The 19527-nt window shown below is 49.5% G+C and overlaps 1 protein-coding gene across 5 annotated transcripts in view; it reads right to left on the reverse strand.

The window, feature by feature from the left end:
* Positions 1 to 2813: 2813 nt before the first annotated feature.
* Positions 2814 to 19527, reverse strand: part of Slc11a2 (solute carrier family 11 member 2) — a 48044-nt gene continuing 31330 nt past the window's right edge. For 4 of the 5 annotated variants that reach the window (XM_063263061.1, XM_006242309.5, NM_001399169.1 and 1 more), the window contains exons 9-17: positions 18407 to 18562; positions 17760 to 17918; positions 16388 to 16474; positions 15601 to 15720; positions 15320 to 15469; positions 13573 to 13646; positions 11554 to 11707; positions 9576 to 9629; positions 2814 to 3250 (exon numbers count right to left, since the gene is read on the reverse strand). In XM_063263061.1, coding sequence (XP_063119131.1) covers positions 3173 to 3250; positions 9576 to 9629; positions 11554 to 11707; positions 13573 to 13646; positions 15320 to 15469; positions 15601 to 15720; positions 16388 to 16474; positions 17760 to 17918; positions 18407 to 18562 — 1032 coding nt within the window. In that variant the 3' untranslated portion in view covers positions 2814 to 3172. Of the gene's footprint in view, positions 3251 to 6977; positions 9630 to 11553; positions 11708 to 13572; positions 13647 to 15319; positions 15470 to 15600; positions 15721 to 16387; positions 16475 to 17759; positions 17919 to 18406; positions 18563 to 19527 lie in introns of those variants that run through there. The other variant, NM_013173.2, reaches the window with a different exon arrangement.

The raw sequence follows: 19527 nt of genomic DNA on the forward strand, positions 1-19527 counted from the left end.
AAACCCAGCCATGTTACCATGCAGTAGTAAATGATGATTGTTACTGGTTCATTTGTTTTGTTTCTAGGGTGTTTTGCATGTGTGTGTGTGTGTGTGTGTGTGCGCGTGTGCGCATGCACTGTTAAAGTTATACTTTTTTTTTTAAGATTTATTTATTTTATGTGAGTGCACTGTCACTGTCTTCAGACACACCAGAAGAGAGAATAGGATCCATTACAGATAGTTGTGAGCCACCATGTGGTTGCTGGGAATTGAACTCAGGACCTCTGGAAGAGCAGTCGGTGCTCTTAACCACGGAGCCAGCCCTCCAGCCCCTAAAGTTATACTTTTAACTGCTTCTGTGTATATGTGCCGGTGTACAGGAGCCATGGCATGGGTACAGAGATCAGACATTTTGTGAATTGCTTTCTTCCGCTAAGTGGGTCTCTGAGACGGAACTCAGGTCGTCAGGCCTGGGTGCGGGTGCCTTTAATTACCTCCTGGCTATCAGTATCGCTATGTTCTTTACTTTGTTTTTAGTTGGCTTTTTGTTTGTTTGTTTGTTTGTTATGTGTATGTTTGTGAACCACATACCTCTGGTACCTGAAGAGTTCAGAAGAGGGTGTCAGATCCCTTGGGAACCCCAGGATTTTGAACTGGATTCAGAGCCTAGGGTGAGCCTGACCTGATCTCTTACCTCCATCTCCAGTGCTGGGGTCAATCGAGGGCTTTGTGAACGCTCATCAAAGTTCGTACCCATTCTTAATTATATAAAGCTTAACCGAGGCTCACTCTAGACGCCAGTCCTCCGATGGATTTGGGGTGCATTATACACTGCTGACAAAGAGTGGTGTGGCCTCAGGGTGATGCCTGTGAATGTGTGGCGACTCGTCACTGTTCCTGCTAACACACATCCAAAGCACAGAGAGCTACAGGCGAAATCCTCAGAGTTCCTGACCTCTGTCACCTGCCTCACCTTTGTATGAATCGCAAAACAGGATGCTTCTGGTCTTTGGCCTTTCTACTCCCACATTATCTGTCTCCCAGGGAGGGAAGTACTGAGAAACGGAACTGGAGGGTCCGGTGGGTGTACAAGAAATGGGTTCATCCAGGATGGCGATCGGTGTTCACCAAACCGAAACACAGAGCTTTAGTAACTCGGCTGCTGCTGCTTCTGTCTCTGTTAAGATCAGAACTGTGACCTAGGTTTTAGGGTTGTTCTCGAAAGTCTTCAGTGGCCTTTGGCCAAGCAGAATTGAGCTCGCTTTTAATCCCAGCACTTGGGGGCTGAGGCAGGAGGGTCTCTATGAGTTTGAGGCTAGCCTGGTCTACATAACAGGTTCTAGGCCAGCCAGAGCTACATAGGGAGACTGTCTTCAAACGAAAAACAGAAAGAAAGAAAAAATAAAAAAAGGCCCCGGAGGGGGAAGTGAAGAAGCTATAAATTGTCTAAAAACTCCCTGGCAAGCCGGGCGGTGGTGGCACACAAAGCAGAGGCAGGTGGGTCTCTCAGTCTAAGGTCAGCCTGGTCTACAGAGTGAGTTCCAGGACAGCCAGGGCTACACAGAGAAACCCTGTCTGGGAAAACAAAAATTGTAATGTCTGATCTCTCTGCTTCTCTATTTAATGCTGAAAGAGGAATGTGACAGAACGTCATGAAAGGTCTGTGGGGTTTGTGGACTCAGAACCTGGAGAGCACAGCAGTAAACACTGTGAAGGTTCCATGCCTGAGAGGCTTGCACCCCTGGGCCACACAGGGCAATGACAGCAGGTAGCTACGACTCAGTTCTAGCCTACTGTACTATCGGGCAGGGATGTGGGTCAGGTCCGTAACCGATTCACTAAGAAGATAGTTACAGTGCAAATGTGTGTGTGTGCTTACATGTGAGTGTTCTTGTTTGAGTGTGTGCACGCCTGTGCCCACATGTCCGTGTTTATGTGCAAGTGTGCACATGCGTCTGCACACGTGTTCATTCGAGTGTGAGTGTTGATGTGCATGTGCGTGTGCATGGTGGGGCCCACGCCCTAGGCCTTGCCCCACCTAGAACTCTACAAGTGAGCAATACCCCTAGACAAAAGCTTTTAGTTACTAAGTATGGACTTGATTATAAAAAGGAGGAGAATTTCTGGTTGGCAATCCGGATTAAAAACAGAAACAAAAGCTCAGCAGCTTGTACACGCACATCATGTGGAGTGTCAGCACTCAAAGCAGAACTGCTGGCCGGTGTTCCCATCTAGTGTGAGCCTCAGACCTGTTACAGACACCTTAAAATGCTCGCAATTCCTCAGGACACTCAACTGTATAAATATGGGTGGCCCTTAGAAACAGGGTTGGGACGGTGTGTGGAGCATTAGTGCTTAGAATGGGAAGGAAGGGCGGGTGGACAGACACCAACACAAGAACGACGGCCACAGGCCACAGACACATTGAAAACGAAGGGGGAAAGAAACGTCAGTTGCTAAAGGACCTGCTGTCCAAGAAGGCCTGAGTTTGGGTCCCCAGAACTGTGTAAAATTGAGCGTGGCAGCAGCTCTGTGACCCCGGATCTGTGTTGGGGCGCAGGGCCAGGAGGGTCCCTGGACTTATCGGTTGGCTAGCGCAGCCAAACACTGAGCCCTGTGTTCAAAGAGAGACTAAGGGGACACCTGGTGTCAACCCGCGACTTCCACAAGCAGGCAGACAGACAGACAGACACACGCACACGCACACTCCGGAGCAAAGCGATGCTTTAAAACAGTTATTCTGGGAAGTTCGCCGTCAGAAAGGCACTTTCCCTTTCTCATTTAGGATCCAGAGAGAAGAAAGACCTAATTCACAATTCATCTGAACGACATTTGTAAAAATCTATCAAGTTTTATAACTTTAAAATCTTACCCAAACTGGCACGTTTGGGTCCACATAAATATATCTATCCATACATTTTAAACCCCAGAGGTGCAGACACAAGCCTGCGTGCGGGACTGCAGGGCTGCCACAGGCCCGCTGTTTGCCTCCCGCTACGTTAATGACTGCTGCAGGTGAGGGGGTCTCTGACCCATTCACAGCCATTAGCTTTACCCGACTCCTCCAGATCTTCTTCGCCTTGGTTCAAAACATTTGAACAAGTTCACCTCTGAACTAAGGGATTTGCTAACAGACACTTGGCACAAAAGGGCTTAGAGAAAGTGTTCTTAAAGTCTTCTGGGCTGTTGGTCATCTAGATACCAGCGAGACGGCGTCCACGGTGTTCAGGAGGTAGAGTTCAGGCCTAGCGGTCAGTCCGAGGTGGTACTGAGGATAAAAGCACGGGAGAGAGTTAGTGTAACTTTCGAGGAATTGCACGGTGAAATAATGTATTATTTTGGCCTCTTTTCCCAGTACTTCTGCACAATAGAAAATGCATTATGTGTGTGTGAGGTTCTATTTGTTTAAGATCAAGGACATTTTGCTGGGGATTTAGCTCAGTGGTAGAGCACTTACCTAGGAAGCGCAAAGCCCTGGGTTCGGTCCCCAGCTCCAAAAAAAAAAAAAAAAAGATCAAGGACATTTTTTAGATTTTTATTTTACGTAAATCAGTGTTTTGTTTTGCCTTCGTGTATGTAGTGCGTACTTGTCCGCTGCCCACAGGGGTCAGAGGAACTGGAGTTGTAGATGGTGTGTGGAGGTCAGTCACACAGCAGCCTAGCAACCCTGAGGCAGACAGTGCACTCTAGAGAAAGGTTGCAGCCGGAGTGTCAGAGAAAGCATGATCAGAACGCAGGGTGGAGGGTGAAAACCTTCACGGCATGTGCTTTGTGGCTGCCTAGGGAGTTTCTAATACTGAATGGCAGAGCGGAAAGAGTTAAGGATGGATGCTAATTACATTTCGACTGTCTTGTGATGGGAACATGCTGAGGTGGAACTTTAGGATAATATGACCAAACACATGAGAACGCTTTTGTGTCCTAACACTGTGTACTGGAAATCAGATTTCAAGCGATCTAATCCCCAAGTCCGGTAATTCTGGTCCTATTATCCTTTGACACTGGAGAAAAGCCCATTCCTGAGTAGGTAAGGGAACAGTACGCAGAGAAGCAGCGACCTGTGGGTCCCAGTGTTTGCAGGCTGAGAAGCAGTGAGCTGAGGGTCCCAGTGTTTGCAAGCTGAGAAGCAGTGAGCTGAGGGTCCCAGTGTTTGCAGGCTGGATCAGGAACATCAGCTGTCTTCATGCCCTATACCTTTTGAGTTCTTGAAGGACTGTTGTTCAGGTGGCCTCAAAGGTATTATGAGCTTGACTTAAACCAGCCCCCACCTCCCAGGTGCTGGGATTATAGCTATTTATAACCTTGCCCTGCCCCCAACAGTTTTAAAAACTAGTTATTTCTAGACTCCTTTCCTGTGAATCTAATGCAGATGGTTTGCAGGAATCTGTGAAAAAAGTGCTTTTTTGTTTGTTTTTATTTTGGTTGGGTCTTTTGTTTTGTTTTGTTCTTTGTTTTTTAAAGTTAGGGTCTCATTAAGCAACCCTGGCTAGCCTCGAACTTGTTATATAAATCAAGCTGGCCTCAAGCTTAGAGATTTGCCCACCTCTACCTCCCAAGTACTGGGACTAAAGGTGTGCTCTGCTGTCCTTAACTGCCCAGCGATACACTTTGGAACCATGACTGGCTTTCATGTGAGGATATTAGTGGTACCACCACCCTTGGCACCAACAGTCCGTGTGCTGATGTGGAGTGTAGACTATAAATATGTATGAAGGGGTTACTGTATACATACAGCATACACGCTACTGCATATACTGTGGCGGAAAAGACTGGAGTGTGCGTGTGGGTTCAGGGCCCAGCTTTAGCCCTTCCGATGTGTCCTTTGGGTTTTATTTTCAGAACTGAGGACCAAACCCAGGGCTAGGCAAGTGCTCTACCACTGAGCTAAATCCCAGTCCTTTGTTTAGGGTCTCAGTCTGGAGTTCTGGCTGGCCTGGAACTTGCAGTGATCCTCCTACCTCGAAAGTGCTAGGATAGTAGCCATGCGCCACCACACTGTGGTGTGTGTACTTTCTGAACCTGATCTTGCACGCAAAGTGGAGGTAAGCTCTGTCTGGAGATGCCAGGCACACTGACACAGGTCACCTGTTCATCGTGAGCACATGGCACGTAGCCCTGTGTCATCACACTGGAACGCTGTGCGGCTGTGTGACAGAGACAGACACGTGGTGCCCCAGGTCCAGTGTGCTAGGGAGACACTGACATTTCACACATTTCACCTGCAGGTCTGACTTCCAGGCCTGAGAACTAATACGTACTTCCAGACTCATGGATAATTAATTCATGGAAACCTGCCCCAAGGGAGCAGAGATGATGGACTTTCTCGTCCATGGCATTTAGAGTATTTTCACTTAGGTAATGTGGAGAATTTCGTTGTCTGGTTCTGAGACCTTGAGAAATGTGGCTACAGATTACCACACTCCTGAGTGCACTGAGGTGATAAACAAGTGTATCTATTACTGTTCTTAGCCACAGAGTGCCCTGTCTGTTGTTTAGGCCTGACATGAGCATTCAGAATTACTGACAAGTGCTAGGACGGGTCTTCCTGTGTAGCCCACTCTGACCCGGAGCTGACTGTGTAGCTGTGGCTGGCCTTCTGTCTGCCATGCCTCTCAAGTGTGGAGGTTATAAATGTGTTACTGCATCTGATTAAATGTTTTGATGCCTTGGTGCTCCTGGAGAAAGTTTGGAGTCTCAGTACAGCTTGAAGGGCGTGTTGTATATTAATTACACGAGGTGGTTTGGAGTGAACTCGAGTCTTCTGGCTTAAACTAGTGAGGTTCTACTGATGACACACACAGGCAATGTGACTTGGATAAGCCTTCAGGCTGTCCAGCCACCTCTCAACTGTAGAGAGTGAGTTCCTTGTTGTATGAACTTTAAGCCGGGAGGTGATCGAGTATGCCTTTTACTCAATACCTGAGATGAAGAGGCAGGAGGATCTTTAAGTTTGGGGCCAGCCTGGTCTACAGAGTTTCAGGATAACCAGGATTACACAGAGAAACCCTATCTTGAAAAACCAAATGTGCAGGGATGGGTGGGGGGAGGGAGGGAGGAAGGGAGGGAGGGAGGGAGGGAGGGGGAGAGAGAGAGAGAGAGAGAGAAGTGTGAGCGAGTGAGCGAGCGACCTGAAGCAGGAGGTATGTAAGTGGCTGTGAGTCATCTAGTATAGATGCTGGAATTGAGCTTGGGTTCCCTGCAGTGCAGTAAGAACTCCTAGTCCCACTGTTCACTGTTTCAGGGACTTTCTTTCAACAGCTTTGCCTTTTGTACGAATAAGTGAGGTAACAAGAAAGGCTAGCGTAAGGTTTTGGAATTGCTCTGCATTCTAGATTAGTTCTGAACTTAAACCACATTCCATATGGTAACAAGGCCGGTACCTGCATTTACATTGGGTCAGCCAAAAAGTGTATCTGGCTTTAAGCTAAGTGACTTCAGTTTCTCTCTTTAAATTTTTATTATTGTAAAATCCTTCCCGGACAGTGAGACAAGACTACAGAAAGGCAAATACTCAGTTGAGATAGAGGAAGTTAGGACAAACTTCATCTTGCAAAATGGTAGTTATGGCCTTAAAGACAACAAAATATTTAAGTGGGTAAATTAAATTTTCATTTAGACTGAAAAAAATTAATGTATTTGCTGTGTGGGGCAGGCATGCAAAAGCCATGGCGCACATGTGGAGGTCAGAGATAACTGTGGGAGCTGGTTCTCTCCTCCCACCATGTGGGCTCCAAGCCCCAAAGCCCAGTTGTGGGGCTTGGTGGCCACCGTACATTTGAAGCTCTCTGGGCCTCTCTTGCTGTCTACAGCTAATCCAGACCTTCCAGGGCACTGGATCCATTTCCTTCTCTGTCCCTTTAGGAGCCAAACACTGATGCAGGGGCCTTAAAGTGAGTCACCCCTGATGGCAACTGGAGGGTTGGTATTTCAGTGGTTGAGACCCTATTATAAAGTGTTTTCAGCATTAAAAAAAAAAAATAGAAAACCAAACAGGAAACAGGGAAGTTTTTGTTTTAATTACAGCAAGTTCACAAGCTGTCAGAGGCTCACTAACAGCCTCCTTATAGTCACTTGTTGCCCTCCTGGCAGGACCTTACAAGACAAGCTGCTGCTGTTCCCCAGCCGCCAGCTCCCAGAGCAGAGGGAACAACTATTTCAGGTCGCAGAAGAACGAGGACCAAGTGAGAACGTACAAGATGGCTCGCCAACGTAACGCCAGGCCACACTGGCGTGGCGGGGTTGAAATGCTTACAGGTTACGTACAGAGCACTGTTGGAAGCACTGTTTCCCAGTGACGGCCAAATGGACAGGCGACACTTTTAATCTTTGACACTGTAAATACTGTAGGCATAGAGTCAGAGACCGTCGTACACAATGGAACCGTCTATCACTGTAAACGAACATACTACAGCAGAACTCTGGGGCAGGAAGTGAGATCTGCAGCACAGCCTTGCTAGCACGCACAAGGCAGACCCCTGGGCATGACTGCCAGCAGCTCTGGGCTGGACTGTAAGTACAGTGACTCTGAACACACCCTGCCCAACCCCGCCCCGCCCCGCCCAACCCCGCCCCTGTACAAATGCAGATGTCACTAGAGCATCCATTCCAGTAATTCTGCTACTGTCAATCTGGCCCTCAAGCACCACATCGAGACAGTTTCAAAAGCTCAGTTTCCAGTCAGTTTTGGGAACAATGGTGGCAGAGGCAGGTGTGAGATGGACCCTGTGGTGCAGGGTTCTCAAACTTCCTGCTGCTGCGACCCTTTGTGGTGGTAACCCCCAACCATAAAATCTTTGCTATTTCACAACTAATGCTGCTACTGTTATAAATCATAATGTAAATGGTTTTGGATATAGGGGCTGCAAATGGGTGGCAACCCAGGGGTTGAGAATGCCGCAGTGAGGGACCCGCGGCCTGACTGTGTTGTGTTAGCTGTGGGGCTGAGGTCAACCAGGCTGAGTGAAACTGCATTTACCCTTCATGCCTCACAGGACTCTATGCAGGCTGAGCTTCTGACTGTGTGAAATGCTAGCACTAATGCCACAGTGGCACCACAATGCAGGTCATTTGTCGGGACAGTCGAACTGGGAAAGCGGCAAAGAGGACGACATCCTTCGAAGTCACTGTAGCTCCTGTTGCCACCAAGGCAATGATTATACAAACTTGTATTATTCCTTTCCAGCAAACAGACAGGACTTGATGTGACAGAATCATGTCTCCCACGTGCCAGGACAGAAGTGGCTGAACTGAGAGCAGCAGTTCTGTAGTCCCGTGCTGAATCTCCAGAGCTCCGCAGCCTGGTCTCAAGAGGCTTTCTCTCCGAGGGAAGGGCTGTGAGGAGGCAGCCTAGTCCCACCTTGCAGGGAGAGGACTTTGCATCACAGTGACAACTACTGACTTTGCAAGGTTTGGGTCCAGAGCTCCTGAGGTTGCCTTCTGAGTTATCTTGGGCATGAAACAGCGGTGGGTCAGAGCCAAGATTTGGTGAAGGGTACTTTCGGGAGTAGTGCGGTCAGCTCTGGGATTTGCTGTGAGCCAGTTCACAAGTGCTACAGTAGTCTTTTGCCATCCGCACTCTCTCAGGAGAGGAAGGCGGAGATTCCAGGACTGTGTGTACTCGAGATGAAACACTATCGGGATGCTTGCTATTAACAGGGAAGTCACTAGCCTCAGGACTACAGATGAAGCCCTGCTAAGCTCCACTCCTTAAGGTAAACCTGCAAGGACCTGGAGGGGAGCCATCACTTGACCACACCCCCTCTCCTGCTCTACCTTTCTTTCCACTGAGGAATTCCAAAGTAGAAATAAAAAACTCTGAGCTTAGCAGGGCAGTGGTGGTGTATGCCTCTAATCCTAGCAGTCGGGAAGCAGAGGCAGAGGCAGGAGGATCTCTGTGAGTTCAAAGCCAGGCTGGTCTACAGAGTAAGTTCCAGGACAACAAGGAAGAAACCCTTGTCTTGAAAAACAAAATGAAATGCACCAAACAAACAGAAATCCTGAACTCAAAAATAGCGGTCTCTAATTCTGCAATTCAAATGATGACAACAGTCTGGTTGGGTTTCTCAGAACTAAAACCGAGCCATGGCCTTGGACAGCTATTTAGGAATTTAGTGTTCAAAACAGCTCAAGGCTCACCTTTTCAAGGTGCTGCCTAATGCTACAGGGTAAGACCTCCCCTGACAAAACCAGTCATCTTGTAAGCACTCGTGACAGCCAGGAGCGGTAGACATGCCTGGAATCCCAGCACCCAGGAGGCTGAGCCAGGAGGATTGCTGTAAGTTTGAAGGCAGCCTAGGCTACACAGAGTTTTAGGCCACCAAGCATTTAATAGCAGCATGCTATTTGACAAAGACAGAAGGAAACAACACACACACACACACCACACACCCACCCCAGTGTTTCCCAACTAACAGTTGGTCCCTAAATGCAGTCTGTGCAACGGCACATACTTGTGGCTATGTTCACACAGTAAACCATAGAAACACACTGGCTCTGATGGCTCCCTGCAAAGACAGACAGACAGGCTGACCCAGTGTTTACTTAGTATTGCCACCGCTGGTATCTTCGCTCAGCAGGACTTTAGAGATGCTTACCGAGCGCCCACAGTCCAGGAACGACAGGCCCAACGCAATCAAACACTGCCAACCCTGGAATATAGAACACAGCGTCACTCGCCCGCCAGCAAGGCTCGCCCGGTGCTACGCAGAGGCTTGTCTGCTTCCTGCCCAAACACCCAGTGTGCCCACCTCTTTCCTCCAAGGCTGTCTGTCCAGGCAGGCCCCGAGACCCTCTCAAAGCATCCAAGCACCCTGTGCTTTATGATGCAGACACTCGCGGGGCCATTTCTCACCAGTTTCCCAGGATGCAGGGGACAGCTGCCCTGTGAGGCTCCTGGCACTGAGCTGAGCAGCAGTACCTAAGATCTAGGCTTGGTCCCATCTCCAGAACGGGGGGCTTACCCAATGTCACCAGTCCTAGAGTCCTGACTCAACCCGGCACCTTCGCACCCAATTTTAGTGAAGAAACAGTTGGCCAAACCCCTAAGAGAACTTTTTTAGATTTATGTATTTACTATATATACAGTGTCCTGCCCACATGTCTGCCTACACACCGGAAGAGGGCGCCAGATCTCATTATAGATGGTTGAGAGCCACCATGTGGCTGCTGGGAATTGAACTCAGGGCTGCTGAAGAGCAGCAGAATCTGTTCCTATTCCACTTGTAGAGTCTGGGGAAAGACTGGGAAGTACACGCATCTGTATTTGGTGTCTGGATGTGTGCTCCTGTCTTAGGCACGTTTCCTGCCTAACAGGGGCTCCTGCTGACCTGGCGCTAGGCCGGCAGGCCTCAGCGATTCTCTCACTGCTGCCTCACAGACGCACAGAACCACTGCAGTGTTTCTGTGTCAGTCCTGGGACCTGAACTCACGTGCTTACACTTGCTGTGTAACCACTGAGCCATCCTGTTTCTCAAACACATCGTAATATTCTCTTTAGAAATTAAGCACTGGACCCATATAAAAAAAACAACATAAATAGAAAAATACTAGGGATTAAAAACTAAGATAGGAGCTGCGTGTGGTAGGGCACAGCTTTAATCCCAGCATCTGGGAGGCAGAAGCAGGCAGATCTCTGAGTTCAAGGCCAGCCTGGTCTATTAGAATGAGTTCTAGGACATCCAGGACTACACAGAGAAATCCTGTCTCAAAAAACAAGGGAGTGGGGTGGGTGGGGAAGAAAAAACAAAAGTAGGCCAGGCTTGGTGAGCCAGGCCTTTAACCCCAGCACTCGGGGCAGAGGCAAGAGGAGGAGCTCTGTGAGTTTGAGGCCGCCATGATCTACAAGTCAAGTTCCAGGCCAGCCAGGACAAGAGAGCAAGAGAGAAACCCTGTCTTGAGAAATGCCACTCATCTCCCCCCACCCCAACACACACACACACACACACACACACACACACACACACACACACACACACACCCTTAAATATATTTGATGATTCAAATAAGAATATCTGGTTGAGAATAGAGTGCAGCACTAGAATGGTTACCCGATGTGATGGTTTGTACAGGCTTGTCCCAGGGAGTGGCCCTAGTAGGAGGTGGGGTCTTGTTGGAGTAGGTGTGTCACTGTGGCTGTAGGCTTAAGACCCTCACCCCAGCTGCCTGGAAGTCAGTCTTCCACTAGCAGCCTTCAGATGAAGATGTAGAACTCTCAGCTCCTCCTGCACCATTGCCTGCCTGGATGCTGCCCTGCTCCCACCTTGATGATAATGGACTGAACCTCTGAACCTGTAAGCCAGCCCCGATTAAATGTTGTCCTTATAAGAGTTGCCTCGGTCATGGTGTCTGCTCACATCAGTGAACCCTAAGACACCCGGCACTGTATAAGCCTTATGTTTAATCTCTAGTACCAACAACAACAAAAAGAAATGAAATGTGAGAAGCTGCTGACCGACGATGCCGTATAGACTGCCTCAGTAAAGCACGAGTGCTTGGGGACTGTTTGTCTTTGAAGGACAGTTAGTCCCACCTGGACCATCCCAGACGCCACAGCTGCCTCCACACCAGACTTACCAAGTAGAACACAAAGCCCAGATAAGCCACGCTAACCACTGCAGCCACCACATACAGTGCCACATGCCCTAGCTCCTGGACGTAGACCACGACAAAGTACATGTTGATGGAGCAGACGAGAAGGACCAAGATGCCGCCTGCGATCCTCCAGCCTCTGCAAGACAAGAGCGCAGTAAGTGCCTGTCAGTCCGGCCGGCACGGACAGACATCTGTGTCCCACGCTGAGCGAAATGTAGAGAGGCCAGGACTAGTGATGAAGCAGGGAAGGAACTTAGTCTCTAACTGTCAGTGTGCACACACATGACACATGGCACACATGTGCCACAGAACACATGTGGGGGTCTGAAGAGCACTTCTATGTGGTCAGTCCTCTCCTTCCTCCCTTGTGAGCTCCATGGAGGAGCTCCGCTTGCCAGGCGTGGGCTGCAAACGTGTTTATCTGCTGAGCCATCTCGGTGGCACAAAAGCCCAGCATTTAAGACCCTAGAAGTCAGCAGGCCCCAGACATGCACCGAGCCATTTCATATATGTTGGAACGTGGTCCAGGAATGGAGTGCCCTGAGGAGAGGGCTGAGAGTGGTGAGGACAGTCCGAGGAAACAAGAGTCCTGTGGCCTGATCTTGAACACAGAATGGTTCTTGTGAACACCGACCATGAGCGTGTGCTCCTCCCGGTGTAGTGGGTAGGAGTGAGCTTCCTTCAGATCGACGCTCCCTACTGCCTGCTGCTGCTCACTCAAGCTTCAACCTAAATGTTTACATTCCCCTTCATGCTTCTCTACGGCAAAGCATGCATTTGTCATCAGCCACATGAACATCTGTACTGATTGGTATAGACTTTAACTGCCAGCTTGTCACAGCCAACAACCACTTGGGAAGGCCAGGCCAGCTTGTGGAAGGCACATCTGTAGGGACTGATGTGGGAACAGCAGCCTGCGCTGGGAGGCTCCACTACCTAGCCAGTGCATGCTCAACATGACAAGACAGAGAACGTAGCTCAGAGCAAACACACAAGCAAGGGCGTGTTCATCCCCTGTGCTCTAGATGGTGGGTGTCACGTGACTAGCTGTCTGCGTCTGCTTCAGCTTTTCCCCCCGAATGGCAGGCAGTAGTCGTTTGGAATTGCAAACCACACAAACCTTCCCTGTGCTGCTTGTTGGCAGACTGTCTGTTATTGCAGCAGAGATGAAATTAGAGAGAGCAAGAAAGTCAGGGTCCCTGTTTTGCCCTTCCCTGTCTTGAATCTGTCTACAGGCTTCATGGCTTCCCTAGTTTTACTATCTTTATGAAACTCAGGCTTAACCACCACCAGGAGTCTCTGTGGCCAACGGGTGCTGTTTGGACTTGTGTGTGTGTGTGGACTGTGTGTGGCTGTGTGTGTGTGTGGTTGTGTTTGGACTGTGTGTGGTTGTGTATATAAACCCCCCAAATATGTCAGCTTCAACCTCAGGCATCTGAGGATGGCGTTAAATCCAGACAGCGAGAGGGTAGTTCAAGCGTGAATAGATTTGCACGTGCGTCCAGGAGCTGAGGAGGAATCCGAAATGACTTGTTTTCACCCAGTTAACTGCAGCTAGGCTAGTGTGTAGGTTTCACAAATCGGTTTCAGCAGTTGTATTCAAGAGTCAAACGGTAACCAAACTTTTCTGCAGTCCAGTGTGTATAAGAGAACCTAAGAGCTTTGGGGGAAACAAGGAATGTCTCCGTCTCCTGTTTCAAGTTTCTGACCCTTTCTATGCTTTGTGCTAATTCTGGTTTGTTGGATATAATTTTCAATCACCAAAATTCAAGAACAAAAAACAAACAAACAAAAACACACACACAAAAAGAAACAAAATCAGAAGCCTGAAGCTGCTTGTATTACGAATGCTAACAATCCCGATGTCTGCAGCTCATACTCCCTGTTTTCCTTCCAAGCCAAAGAGGAAGCGGCGAGCGGCGAGCAACTGCTCCTGGATATCCCCACTGCCTGCTGGGTAAAGCCCCTCCCATGTCCTTCTGGAGACACAAGTGTACTCACATTCCGTTGGAGAACTCACTCATCACTGGCCGCAGGCTTGTGAAGGTGAGGATAGGGATGAGGGCAAAGGGGAGCTGAAAGGCAGAAGCACAGTGTTACGTGGGCGCGTCCGTCCACCAGAGGAGCTTGCTTACGTGGGCGCATGGGTTTCATCTCTGAAGGTGTGGTAAGACACTGTGATGAGTGTTGGGGGTCATCTGGAGGGATTATCTGGCCTACAATTCCAGGTCAGGGTACCACTGAGAAGGTGGGGCAGGGCCTGAGCAGAAACCTGCAGGAATGCTGCTTATTGGCACTGGCTGGCTCTGGCCCACTACTTCCTCCATATCTATCATGGAAGCTTCTTCATTCCCAGAGCATGTGTGGTTACTATGCATGGCTCGCAGAAAGGAGTCATGAAGCCTCTCTTACCTATAGCATAGGTAACAGTCACTCCAATCACCTTGCCTTGGACAAACAGTATTTGACCTAGAATTAATCATGCTCTCAAGTGCCTTTGTTTACACAAAAAACAACACACCAGGGGCTAGAGATGGCTAAGAAAAGTGCTTGGCTGTTCTTGCAGAGGACCCAGGTTCAGTTCCCAGCATCCACATGGCAGCTCACAACTGTCTGTAACTCTAGTTCCAGGGCATCTGATGCCTTCTGAACTCTTCTGATTCTGAACACACACACACACACACACACACACACACACACACACACACACACACACACACACACAGAGTACACACACACATATACAAAGATAAAACAGTGACACACATATATGTGTAGGGTGGTCCTGTTCCCCAATTGGTTCTTGATCTATCAGTAAGGAAGCCATGGGCCAATTGCTGGGATGATGAACAGACGAGACTTCCAAGTCTCCAGAAGCAGGAGAGAGAGGAAGGGAGAGTTTGTCATGCTTTGGAGAAAAGCCAAGAAGCCATGTGAGATCTCGGCCAGAGTAGCCACGGCCACTTCTACAGGCAGGAGGCTGGATATTGAGCTGAAACTACACGTAACCAAGCAACTAAAGTGGGGACAGGTGGGGAGATTTGGAGCTAAGGGCAGGCTTCTGCAGCCCGGAGATAAATAACTCCAGCAACTGTGCCGAAAAGGCAAGTTGAAACTGAGCTATGTGTGCGCCTGTTTTTCATCTGTGGATCCGATCGATATTCTCTGGGTGGGGGCTGGTAGTGCGGTCCATTCCCAGCGCTGAGGCAAGGTGGCAACACAAGTAAGAATAAATAGCATACCGGACGTGACTTGCCTTGTAAGCTCCATAGACATTAGCAGTGTTCTTAGAACTCATTTAATGATTTACCCTCCTGCATTAATGAACTACAATGCTCATTAATTAGTGAACTTTTAGTATCACTAATTTACTTATCTGTGTGTGTGAGAGGGAGATGGGCAGAGACTGAGTGACAGACAGACAGGAATGGATGGACATGCTCATGCCATGGCTGAATGCAGAGGTCAGAGGTCAACCCTGTGGAGGCAGTGTCTCTCCTACTGTGTCTTCAGGGGATCACACCTAGGTCTTTAAGCTTGTACAACTGCACTTTATCCACTGAGCCATCGTGGAGGTCTCAGCTTGTGCTGTACATGTTAAACACAGCTCGTAATCTCCACTAATGAAGCCACACCTCTTCCTTCTCCTCAGTCACCCCTGGTCTCAGGTTCCAGTGTGAGGATTGGCACCCAAGCATAAGTGGATGCTGACTAAATGCAGCATGAGCTTCCCCAGTTCCCTGCTCACCTGTAGGCTCTGCAGAACATTCAGGAAATCATTCATCCCTGTCAGATGCTCCACATCTTGGAAGACAGCAACAAGCAGGGTAGGGATGATGGCAATAGACCTGGTCAGGATCACGCGGGCAAAGCGCGACCATTTTAGGTTCAGGAATCCCTGGGAGGAAGCATGGAAGCTAGTCACCGTGTGTGACAGGAGGGAGATGCCCGGGGACATCAGGACCCCTTAGGAGCACCGGGTCAGCCACTCCGGGTGTGCTAGCTCCCTCTACTCCACCCGGCACATACCTCCATGACAAACTGGCCAGAATAGGTTCCAGTCATGGTGGAGCTCTGTCCAGCAGCCAGGATCCCCACCGCCCAGATGTAGAGGGCCGCAGGCCCGAAGTAACATCCAAGCACAACACCCTGGGGCAGGGGCAGGGGAGGCACAGGCTTGTCAGTGACCTGCTCAGAGCAGCAGCCCTCTACAGCACCTCCCCCTGCTCAGCACCATCACACCAAGGTCATGCTGGGGACTGCACAGAACTGATTGCTGAGCTTGGATCTGCCTTGGAGGCTTCCAACCTCGATCTGCTGGGGCCCTGCATCCCTCAGCCCAGCCCTTCCTCCTATCTGTGCTCCTGGGCCTTCTTTATCTCTAACCTCTACCTCAAACACTCATGGGCAGAGCCCACTCTTCCCAAACATGTGCCTTGATGCCCGTTTCTGGGAAATGGATGGATGAGTGCAGACAGTGCTGTACACTGTTCCTGGGGTCACAGCGGATCTGTGCAGGGCCCAGCAGATTGGTAACCCAACTTCACGGAGCTCCTCCTCTGCCATTCCAATCAACACCCGAGGAACTCGGTGTCCTCCTGAGTTTAGGAGTCACTGCTGTGCAAACTCTCAGCCCATTTTCTACCACCACCTGCTCCCTGCCCCCACTGAACCTCGAATGTGTTCCTGGCATATGGGCCTCAAAAATAAAAGATACTCAGGAGCTATGCTCAGATCTCAGATCTGAAATGAACTCAGACCAGAGATTATGCTAACATCTCCCCAAGGTAAAAAGTGCAAACAGCGGCGTGCTTACCCCTTTGTAGATGTCCACAGCCAGGGTAGAGTTGTCGTTAGGAAAGAGGTCAGCATGGGGGCTGCTGCTATTTCTGCAGACCTCAACCTAAGACCCAAAGCAGTTTAAGAACAATTTATCTTAGAAATAAGAACCAGTAAGAGCTCCCTTATCCATCTCACCAAACTCCTCTTTGTGAGAGAAGCTGGAGGATGCACTCCAGGTGGGTCAGCCAGCACACTGATATCTCCAACCCCTCACGCCCCAGGCTTTAACCTCCCACAGCATCAAAATGTTTGCTGAGAGTTTGCATGGCAACATACAAATGCTGGAGCATCATAAATTAAAACAAGGGGAGAGAGCGTTCTAGGAGGCTTTCATGGCAGCACTCAGGAGGCTGAGATAGAAGAATACCAAGTTGAGCCAGCCTGGGCTATATAGGGAGAACCTACATAAAAATAACTAAAAGAAATGCCTAGGGGTTGGGGATTTAGCTCAGTGGTAGAGCGCTTGCCTAGGAAGCGCAAGGCCCTGGGTTCGGTCCCCTGCTCCGAAAAAAAGAACCAAAAAAAAAAAAAAAAAAAAAAAAAAAAAAAAAAAAAAGAAACGCCCAGTATGGTGGTGCACACCTTTAATCCCAGTACTTGAGAGGCAGAGGCAGGCAGATCTCTGCGAATTCTAGATCAGTCTAGTCTATATAGTGAGTTTCAAGTCTCCAGCCAGAGCTACACAGTGAGACCCTTTTTCAAAAACCAAAACTCAAATCAAAACAAAAAAGATAAGACAAAGCAAAAGGCTTCCAATGTGAGAGGACGTCAGGAGTCAGACCCAGCCAGGGGTCAAAGGTCCTGTAGAATCAATGTGGTAAGACTCGGCAGGAATCTGGGTGAGCAGCTGTGGTGGATGCCTGCTTAGCACCGAGCATGCACAGGGCCCTGGGTTCAACCCCAAACAAACAAACAAAAAACTAAGAGAAAAAACAAACTAACAAAATACATGGGCAGCAAGAATTAAGAGGACACAGAATTCAAAATGACACAGTCTTGTCCTGTACAATGTGTGCTGCCGTTTTGGGGGACTTCCTCTAACCTGGACTCAGCTCAACCATCAGGATGAGCAGATAGGAGATAGCAGATAGCAGAAGTTAACACAAAGGAACAGAAATGCCAAGGTGAGAACAGAGTAGACCAGCTCCTCCCCACCCCCAACAGGCGCCCCGGCCCTACACCACAGACTGGCTGCAGGGCAACAACTGAGTGGGGACACCTAAGCCTCAGACCCATGTCCTTGGGTTCCAAGTCATTGCTCTTGTCTGTCCCACCCAGCATGCAGTCTACCCTGGCGCTCACCACCCACGACCCTGGTGCTTACCACCCATGACCCTGGTACTCACCACCTGCTCATTGGTTTTCTCAAAAAATGCTTCAGCAAAGACGGAGACGACAAAGACATTGATGATGAAGGAAACAAAGAGTGCAATGCAGGACTCGATGAAGAAGTACTTATTGGCTTCTCGAACTTCCTGCTTATTGGCCCGGTTCACTTGTCTAGACTAGAGAGAGAACAACGGCACTCATTTCCCACCAGGTGCAGAGTCTCTCTGTAACAGCTCAGAAGTGTGCAGTCAGCTGAAAGACTGAGCAGACAAACAGCTGACAGGATGAGCGGGAGGCCTCAGCTCCCTAAGCCACGAGGACTGCACGACCTTTGACATTCATTACACAACCCCCAAATCAGGGAGAGAGCGCCCAGGGGACTCTGGAGCTCCCAGAGGCTGTGCAAGGGCCACAGACTAAGCTCGGTCCTAAGGCTACTGGGCTAATCATCAAGTCTCTGAACTATTTCAGTCAGGAACACCTGACTTGCTAGTAATGCCCTCCGTTCTCCCAACCTCAAGACTCCAGGCTTTCCTGAAGAAAACTAGCCCAGCATTTTGTGGGTCATTTTTTCTGATCAATTGGGTGATAAACACTGAGAGGCCAGCCTTGGAAAGACTGCTCCTTCAGAGCTCTCAGAGTACCATAGAGAGGCGTTGCTCACCTTGACTAAGGCAGAGTGCAGGTACATGTTGTGTGGCATGATCACAGCTCCCACGATGCCCACCGCCTGCTCCACCTGAGGGGTGTGGCAGCCTGAACAGGATGGCACGAACATGCCCCTGAGTACTTGGCTTTGGCTGGGTTTCACTGTAACATACTACACAGCAACACAACGCCCATTAGCCTTACTGCAGCACGCAACGGGGGGAGAGCACCAGGTAGAATCTCTGGTGTCTTTTACCCCCTCCCACCCTCTATAACAACCGCAGGAGGATGAAGAACATGAAGTCAGCAAATACTTGCCCAGAATGCGCAAGGACCTGAGTTTGACCCCAGCATCATGAACGAAAAGGAAGAGAAGGCTGACTCGGGCCCTATCTGGTTGTACTATCTGGAGAGGTGGTGGAGACGTTGGCAGGTGGAGCCCACCCAGAAGTAGGTCAAGGGGGGTAAACGTGCCCTGCCTTCTGTCTGCACTGAGGTAAAGAGTCTCCCCCACACGTCTCCTGCCCAGGGAACTACAGGCCAGAACCAGCTCTCTGAGACCCTAGCCACATAGACCTTTCTACCTCCTGCCATCTTCCACAGTATTTTGGTTACAATTACACAAAGATTACTAATACCAGGGCTTGTTGGCAGGCTCAGAGGACTCAGGACTGTATACTCTGAATATCTCACAGTACAGTCCAGATATGCAGAGAACACAGTGTTCTGAGGTGAGGAAGCAGCTGAAGATCTCACTGTTGTTATCTGCACTGACATTAGTCCATTAGAACCCGCTCTGTAAGCTCTCTTCATTGGTTCACCGGAAACCAGCAAGGCTCCCACAAGTGTGGGGAATGTTGTCCCGAGCACACGAGTGTGCAGGGAGTGGGCTGTCTGAGCACACGAGTGTGCAGGGAGTGGGCTGTCTGAGCACACGAGTGTGCAGGGAGTGGGCCGTCTGAGCACACGAGTGTGCAGGGAGTGGGCCGTCTGAGCACACGAGTGTGCAGGGAGTGGGTTGTCTGAGCACACGAGTGTGCAGGGAGTGGGCTGTCTGAGCACTGCTCACTCCAACTTCCTCTTGGGTCAGGATTTCTTTTGAAAGACAACATGGAGTTTCTTTTGGGACAACCTAAA

Source organism: Rattus norvegicus, chromosome 7, assembly GCF_036323735.1.
Source record: "Rattus norvegicus strain BN/NHsdMcwi chromosome 7, GRCr8, whole genome shotgun sequence".
In the NCBI taxonomy this organism is placed as follows: Eukaryota; Metazoa; Chordata; class Mammalia; order Rodentia; family Muridae; genus Rattus; species Rattus norvegicus.